The sequence below is a fragment of the Nomascus leucogenys genome, chromosome 10 (genome assembly GCF_006542625.1).
Source record: "Nomascus leucogenys isolate Asia chromosome 10, Asia_NLE_v1, whole genome shotgun sequence".
In the NCBI taxonomy this organism is placed as follows: domain Eukaryota; kingdom Metazoa; phylum Chordata; class Mammalia; order Primates; family Hylobatidae; genus Nomascus; species Nomascus leucogenys.
In genome coordinates this window covers 89868726-89877732 of record NC_044390.1, presented here as the reverse complement: position 1 = coordinate 89877732, position 9007 = coordinate 89868726, and the positions used below count along the sequence as shown (strand labels likewise).

At 46.2% G+C, this 9007-nt stretch overlaps 1 protein-coding gene across 1 annotated transcript; it reads left to right on the top strand.

The window, feature by feature from the left end:
• The first annotated feature begins 6530 nt into the window (after positions 1-6530).
• HCAR2 (hydroxycarboxylic acid receptor 2) lies at positions 6531-8588 on the top strand. Its single transcript, XM_012510140.2, has one exon. The coding sequence runs from the start codon at positions 6599-6601 to the stop codon at positions 7688-7690; it is 1092 nt and encodes a 363-aa protein (XP_012365594.1). The 5' UTR covers positions 6531-6598; the 3' UTR covers positions 7691-8588.
• The last annotated feature ends 419 nt before the right edge of the window (positions 8589-9007 follow it).

Genomic DNA, 9007 nt, shown 5'->3' with positions numbered 1-9007 from the left:
AGTAAGAAAACTCACTTTGACCCCTATGATTTCATCTCTAACCCAGCCAATCAGCATTCCTCACTTCCCAAGCCCCTACCCGCCAAATTAGCCTTAAAAACTCTGATCCCGAATTCTCTGATTTGAATAATGATAAAACTCTGATCTCTTGTACAGATGGCCCTGCAGGAATTAAACTTTATTGCAATTCCCGTCTTTTTTTTTTTTTTTTTCTTTTGAGACAGAGTTTCACAGGCTGGAGTGCAATGTCGCGATCTCAGCTCACTGCAACTTCTACCTCCCGGGTTCAAGCTATTCTCCTGCCTCAGCCTCCCAAGTAGTAGGGATTACAGGCATGCACCACCATGTCTGGCTAATTTTGTATTTTTAGTAGTGACAGGTTGTCATCTTGTTGGCCAGGCTGGTCTCAAACTTCTGACCTCAGGTGATCTGCCTGCCTTGGCTTCCCAAAATGTTATGATTACAGGCATGAGCCACCAGGCCCAGCCCCCTGTCTTGATAAATTGGCTTTGTCTAGGCAGTGGACAAGGAGAACGCCACTGGGTGGTTGCAAATTTGGGGGGTCATCCAGGACCACCCTTGTGGGTACCTGCCCGAGGTTCGGTAGCCCTTCACCAGCGATGGATCTGGAGGCCCACCCAAGTGGCAATTTAGTTCTTGGACTGGGGGCTAACTGTGGCACCGTCTCCACCAGCAGGGTGTTGCCAACTCATGGTGCATGGATTCAAATGCAATAAACAGTCCTGGGGAGATGTCATGCACCTGTAGCCCCATCATGGGTGTCTGATTTGGTGAGTATTCTAGGTGCTGCCAACAACCTCATCCTTCTGACCTGTTGGCCTCTCTGAAGAGGGTGTCTGCTCTAACTGGATCAAGAATAGGGGACTTGTGGCCGGGCGCGGTGGCTCACGCCTGTAATCCCAGCACTTTGGGAGGCCGAGGCAGGTGGATCATGAGGTCGGGAGATCGAGACCATCCTGGCTAACACGGTGAAACCCCGTCTCTACTAAAAATACAAAAAAATTAGCCAGGCGCGGTGGCGGGCGCCTGTATTCCCAGCTACTCGGGAGGCTGAGGCAGGAGAATGGCGTGAACCCGGGAGGCGGAGCTTGCAGTGAGCCGAGATCCCGCCACTGCACTCTAGCCTGGGTGACAGAGCGAAACTCCGTCTCAAAAAAAAAAAAAAAAAGAATAGGAGACTTGTTTGGAGGAACATTCTTGGGTTGTGATTTGGTCTGGAGTCTCTGTCTGCAAGTCCTTCTGCTTGTCTTTTTCACTTGCGTGTTTGTGTATGTATAGGAATTGCTGATGGAAGTCCGACAGGCTCTCCTAGTTTGTCTGGTGTGTCACATTTGCTGAACCCTGAAGGAATTGTTAGTGGAAGCGCAACAGGCCTGACTTGTGGTGATTTTCCATTCTTCTGGAAGCTGCAGGGAAAGGGAACCCAGAAATCTGGTATGCCAGCAAAGAGAATAAGAATTTCTGACAAGCCAGGCTTCTGCTCTCTCTCTCTCTCTCTCTCTCTCACTCTCTCTCTCTGTGAATGGTAAACATCATTGTTTGTCTCCTCTGCAAGGGTTTGATTAATTGAAAAAAGGATTTATAACCGGGCACAGTGGCTCACGCCTGTAATTCCAGCACTTTGGGAGGTTGAGGTGGGCAGATCACCTGAGGTCCGGAAGTTCAAGACCAGCCTGGCCAACATGGTGAAACCCTGTTTCTACTAAAAATACAAAAATTAGCTGGGCATGGTGGCGGGTGCTTGTAATCCCAGCTACTCAGGAGGCTGAGGCAGGAGATTCGCTTGAACCCAGGAGGCAGAGGTTGCAGTGATCCGAGATCATGCCATTGCACTCCAGCCTGGGTGACAAGAGTGAGACTCTATCTCAAAAAAAAAAAAAAAAAAACTCTTCAAGAAAACTGGCCTTATACCTTGTATATGCAGTCTCTGTACAGGGTTCCTGACTTGTCGTAAGTAAAGAATGTCACTTTCTGACAGGCCCAGAAATCCAAATTATCTTGGGACCTTGAGAGGAGGAATGTTCTCTCAACTCATACAGGTATTTGCAGGCATAGATAAATCCATGGCTGGGTTAAAGGCTTTAAAAAGTATAAGGTGAGATTCCTTAGGGAATGAAATTTCAGCAAAGCCACTTTTATTTTTATTTATTTATTTATTTATGTTTGAGCCATGGCCTTGTTCTGTCATCCAGGCTCAGGTGATTCTCCCACCTCAGCCTCCCAAGCAGCTGAGACTACAGGCATGTGTCACCACACCTGGCTAATTTTTGTAGAGATGGGGATCTCGCTATGTTGCCCAGGCTGGTTTTGAACTCCTGGGCTCAAGTGATTCTCCCATCTTGGCCTCCCAAAGTGCTGGGATTACAGGTGTAAGCCACCATGCCTGACCAGCAAAGCCAATTTTACAGAGCGTATATGGCAAATAATTATTCTTGCTGTACTTTATACAAATAATCAGGCCAAGTATAATAAGACTAAGACTTATTTCACAATTACATTTGTACTACTATTATTTGTTTTAAATAAAAATGGGGACTAAAGAGAGAAAAATTATGTTTCAAAAGCTATAGTACACCCATTGTTAGATTCTAGTCTTGTCCACTGTTCTTGAGTTTTTGTTATTTTCTGCAATTTGGACTAAATCCTGAATTCTTTGTGGCTGCAGTGAGCTGTGATCACACCACTGCACTCCAGCCTGCGTGATAGAGTGAGACCCTGTTTCAAAGAAATTAAACTAAATTTTAAAAATTGTTGTGTGCCACAGAGATAATCAGTTTTTCTTGTTGACTGCATCTTTAACTATGGCTGTCCTGAAGCTAACCTAACTAACGCTCCAAACTAATGTTTTCCAAACTAATGCTTTCAAATTTTTCTTCCACTTTTCTGACTTGGACTCAATAAAATTGCTACTATCTTTTTCCTGAGGCCCTGTAAGCTGAAGCTTATTCTTTTAATACAGGTGGCAAAAACATTTCAGACTGCCGCTGCCTTCCTTCTCTATAACTAAAGGTATTTTGAGTTTCACATCTGGATAAATTGTGCCGAACATTAACTTTTGTTTTTCTTATATTTCCTCCATTTTAATATGAGAAATGCCTCATATTAAAAATCTGTTTGTCTTCATCACGTATAGAGGCCTAGCCCATGTGCAATGCCACCTCCTGATATGGGAAACAGCTGTTTAACTGAACTGTTCTAGTCCCAGGACTAGGAAACTGATTAATAATATATGGGACAGTGTATTTAAATTTGCTCTTTCCCCTCCAGCCTGGGTGACAGAGCGAGACTCTGTCTCAGAAAAAAAAAAAAAAAATTTGCTCTTTCCTGGCTGACTATAGGTGCATTGCCTATGAGTTAGCCCTGATCCACAAGGAGCAGGACCAAATAAAATAACGCAAAATAAAATAAAATTCACTCATTCTTGTCTATCCCAATATGTTTGTCCAACAACCTCTGACCCAAATGTCTCTGCTAGTGACCCATGTCTGATTGGTTCTTGGAGCTATTCACCTGGATCCCTCAGCGCTTAAGATCAATTCTACAAAGCCTTCTTTTTTTTCACAGACAAAGTCTCACTTTATTGCCTAGGCTAGTCTTGAACTCCTGGGCTCAAGCAATCCTCCTGCCTTGGTCTCCAAAAGTGCTGGGATTACAGGCATGAACCACCACGCCTGGCTCTTTTTTTTTTTTTTTGAGACAGAGTTTCCCTCTTGTTGCCCAGGCTGTAGTGCAATGGCGTGATCTCAGCTCACTGCAACCTCCACCTCCTGGATCCCAGTTCAAGCGTTTCTCCTGCCTCAGCCTACTGAGTAGCTGGGATTGCAGGCAGGTGCCACCACACCCAGATAAATTTTGTATTTTTAGTAGAGATGGGGTTTCACCATGTTGACCAGGTTGGTCTCGAACTCCTGACCTTGTGATCCACCCACCTCACCCTCCCAAAGTGCTGGGATTACAGGCGTGAGCCACCGTGCCCGGTTGTTTTTTTTTTTTTTTTTTTTTTTGTGGAGTCTCGCTCTATCACCCAGGCTGCAGTGCAGTGGCACAATCTCGATTCACTGCAACCTCCAACTCCCTGGTTCAAGCGATTCTCCTGCCTCAGCCTCCCAGGTAGCTGGGATTACAGGCACCCGACACCACGCCCGGCTAATTTTTGTAAATTTTAGTAGAGACGAGGTTTCACCATATTGGCCAAGATGGTCTAGATCTCCTGACCTTGTGATCCGCACACCTCGGCCTCCCAAAGTGTTGGGATTACAGGCGTGAGCCATCGCGCCCGTCCACGCTCTGCTCTTATGAGCTGGGTGGCCCTGAGTATTTTATCCTCTCTGAGCTTCACTTTCCTCATTTTGAAATCAGAATCAATAATAATACCTTCCACATGGGCTACAGTCAGGGTGAAACAAGCGACTGAAAAAGCACTGAGCTCCTGGCTAACACGGTGAAACCCCGTCTCTACTAAAAATATAAAAAATTAGCTGGGCGTGGTGGCGGGTGCCTGTAGTCCCAGTTACTCGGGAGGCTGACGCAGCATGGCGTGAACCCGGGAGGCGGAGCTTGCAGTGAGCCGAGAGCCAGACTCGGTCTCAAAAAAAAAAGCACTGAGCACGGGCTCTAGCACATGGGAAGCTCTCTATAATGTTGGTGCCACCATCATCTTCTTCATCATGGTCTTCATCTCACCTGGATCATCATCAAGTACTTGTAGTTCTATGGGACTCTAATATTAGGTCATCCTGACTCTAGTTCACTGTGAAGAGTCTATAAGCTCCTATTATTGAACCTGCGTTTGCAGCTAAATAAATAAATTGACATCTTATGGCCGGCAATGATGGTTCACACCTGTAATCCCAGCACTTTGGGAGGCCGACGCGGGCAGATCACAAGGTCAGGAGTTTGAGACCAGCCTGGCCAACATGGTGAAACCCCGTCTTTACTAAAAACACAAAAAATTAGCTTGGCGTGGTGGTGCATGCCTGTAATCCCAGCTACTCAGGAGGCTGAGGCAGAAGAATTGCTTGAATCCGGGAGGCAGAGGTTGCAGTGTGCTGAGATTGTGCCACTTTTCTCCAGCCTGGGTGACAGAGTGAGACTCTGTCTCAAAAAAAAAAAAAAAAAAAAAAAAAAAAAAAATCACATACTAAGGTTCCAAGGACATAAAACAAGATAGAGACCTCATCCAGTTTTTTTTTTTTTTTTTTTTTTTTTTTTTTTTTTTGAGACGGAGTCTGCTCTGTCCCCAGGCTGGAGTGCAGTGGCGCAATCTCGGCTCACTGCAAGCTCCGCCTCCCGGGTTCACGCCATTCTCCTGCCTCAGCCTCTCCAAGTAGCTGGGACTACAGGCGACCGCCACCACGCCCGGCTAATTTTTTTTGTATTTTTAGTAGAGATGGGGTTTCACCGTGGTCTCGATCTCCTGACCTCGTGATCCGCCCACCTCGGCCTCCCAAAGTGCTGGGATTACAAGCGTGAGCCACCGCGCCCGGCCTTCATCCAGTTTTTTGTTTGTTTCAGGGACCTGCAACCAAGTTTGTTACTGACCAGTTTCCTGGGCTGTCTAGAACAGACAGCTTATGGGGTACTAAGCCCATGCTCTATCCTAAGGTAGCCCTCTTCATGCAGAGCGACACAGAAAAACAAATTTGTAGCACAAAGTACACCCGATTTGCTACAGCTTATGACTAGCCTCATGAATCCTTTTTCTCATTAATTCAAACTTTGCAAAAAAAATAAAATCACATACTTAAAAATAAATCACTTGAGCACAGAAGCATATTAAAATCTAATATAAACAAACAAAAAAACCCAACTTATTTTAACATGCCACTGAAACTGGGCTTAAGTTTTCAAACGTCTTACGAAATATTATACTCTCCAGCAGGCTTTTTTTTTTTCTAACTGGAGATGAATGGCAGAGTTCTGATGTGGAAAAGCAATCCATGTTTGTACAGAAAGGTGGCATAGGAAAAGTGGTGAAATTTAACCAGTCTGTCCTCAACAAACAGGCAACTACTGTCTTCTCACCATTTCCAAAGGAAATCATATGTCTGCTACTGTTTATGTCATATGCCTGTTAACTTTTCATGCTAATTCTTAGTGTTTCTGGAAAACCTCACTGTTTGGCACCAAAAATTATTATTGCTATTGTTGTTGTTTTGTTAATTATGTAAGCCAGGCAGATGACGGTGAATTAATTCTGCAATGTTGAGTACTCAATTGGCATACAGGCACCCAGCCTTCCAAGGGATATCCTTCATGTTTCACTGATTTTCGAATGACAGTCGGCTTGCCTAAACTTATCCTTTACATTTAAGACATTTTGTGGGTTCCTGTCTGCCCAGGGGATTCTTATTACTTGTTTATGCAAACAGCAGGTTGCATAAGAACCTTGCTGGCCTTTTTTTTTTTTTTTTTTAAGAGATTTCGTAGTTTCCTGGTAACCATTCAGTCATCTATTTCAACACCCTGACATGACATAAAGGCAGGCGTGGAACCACACGTTCACCACACAGACACACACCACCTTGCTGGAGCATTTGCTAGGCGAGACGCTCCATCGGACTAACTAGCCGCACTCATGAATCGGCACCATCTGCAGGATCACTTTCTGGAAATAGACAAGAAGAACTGCTGTGTGTTCCGAGATGACTTCATTGCCAAGGTGTTGCCGCCAGTGTTGGGGCTGGAGTTTATCTTCGGGCTTCTGGGCAATGGCCTTGCCCTGTGGATTTTCTGTTTCCACCTCAAGTCCTGGAAATCCAGCCGGATTTTCCTGTTCAACCTGGCAGTGGCTGACTTTCTACTGATCATTTGCCTGCCGTTCCTTATGGACAACTATGTGAGGCGTTGGGACTGGAAGTTTGGGGACATCCCTTGCCGGCTGATGCTCTTCATGTTGGCCATGAACCGCCAGGGCAGCATCATCTTCCTCACGGTGGTGGCCGTGGACAGGTATTTCCGGGTAGTCCATCCCCACCACGCCCTGAACAAGATCTCCAATCGGACAGCAGCCATCATCTCTTGCCTTCTGTGGGGCATCACTATTGGCCTGACAGTCCACCTCCTGAAGAAGAAGATGCCAATCCAGAATGGCGGTGCAAATTTGTGCAGCAGCTTCAGCATCTGCCATAACTTCCGGTGGCACGAAGCCATGTTCCTCCTGGAGTTCTTCCTGCCCTTGGGCATCATCCTGTTCTGCTCAGCCAGAATTATCTGGAGCCTGCGGCAGAGACAAATGGACCGACATGCCAAGATCAAGAGAGCCATCACCTTCATCATGGTGGTGGCCATCGTCTTTGTCATCTGCTTCCTTCCCAGCGTAGCTGTGCGGATACGCATCTTCTGGCTTCTGCATACTTTGGGCACGCAGAATTGTGAAGTGTACCGCTCAGTGGACCTGGCGTTCTTTATCACTCTCAGCTTCACCTACATGAACAGCATGCTGGACCCCGTGGTGTACTATTTCTCCAGCCCATCCTTTCCCAACTTCTTCTCCACTTTGATCAACCGTTGCCTCCGGAGGAAGATGACAGGTGAGCCAGATAATAACCGCAGCACGAGCGTCGAGCTCACGGGGGACCCGAACACAACCAGACGCGCTCCAGAGGCGTTAATGGCCAACCCCGGTGAGCCATGGAGCCCCTCTTATCTGGGCCCAACCTCTCCTTAAATAGCCATGCCAAGAAGGGACATTGTCACCAAGAACCAAGATCTCTGGAGAAACAGTTGGGCTGTTGCATTGAGTAATGTCACTGGACTCGGCCTAAGGTTTCCTGGAACTTCCAGATTCAGAGAATGTGATTTAGGGAAACGGTGGCAGATGAGTGGGAGACTGGTTGCAAGGTGTGACCACAGGAATCCTGGAGGAACAGAGAGTAAAGCTTCTAGGCATCTGAAACTTTTGCTTCATCTCTGACGCTCACAGGACTGAAGATGGGCAAATGGTCAGTGTTTCTGCTGAGCAGAGTTGGAGCCAGAGATCTACTTGTGACTTGTTGGCCTTCTTCCCGCACCTGCCTGAGACTGGGAGGGCTCAGCTCCTGGGGTGATATCTAGCCTGCTTGTGAGCTCCAGCAGGAATAAGGAGAGCTGAGATTGGAGGGAATTGTGTTGCTCCTGGAGGGAGCCCAGGCATCATTAAACAAGCCAGTAGGTCACCTGGCTTCCGTGGACCAATTCATCTTTCAGACAAGCTTTAGCAGAAATGGACTCAGGGAAGAGACTCACATGCTTTGATTAATATCTGTGTTTCCGGTGGGTGTAATAGGGGATTGGCCCCAGAAGGGACTGAGCTAAACAGTGTTATTATGGGAAAGGAAATGGCATTGCTGCTTTCAACCAGCGACTAATGCAATCCATTCCTCTCTTGTTTATAGTAATCTAAGGGTTGAGCAGTTAAAACGGCTTCAGGATAGAAAGCTGTTTCCCATCTCTGTTCGCTTTTACCATTAAAAGGGAAACGTGCCTCTGCCCCACGGTTAGAGGGGGGCACGTTCTTACTGGTTCCTTTGCTTGTGTTTCTGTACTTACCAAAAATCTACCATTTCAATAAATTTTGATAGGAGACACAGTCTGGCGTTGCTATGTCTGGGTTATGGTTCACAGAAATGGACCTTCTTACTTAAGCAGAGACCTTTATGGGTTGTTAACTATGTCCTGGTAGAAAACTACTCCACAAAGTAAGAAAGAGACACAGACACTGAGCTACATCATGAGACAACTAAGCAGAAATCACATCTGTGTCTAAACAAAGATAGAAAGAGCTGGGATTAAAAATAATTTGGAAGGATAGTACAGATTGGAATGCAAGAGCACTTAGATTTTATTAGAGTTTGGTGAATATTGCTGTTAGTATTTGTGCGTTAAAAAGGGAATCAAGGCCAGGTGCAGTGGCTCACGCCTGTAATCCCAGTACTTTACGGGGGCTGAGACGGGCAGATCACCTGAGGTCAGGAGTTTGAGACCAGCCTGGCCAACATGGTGAAAT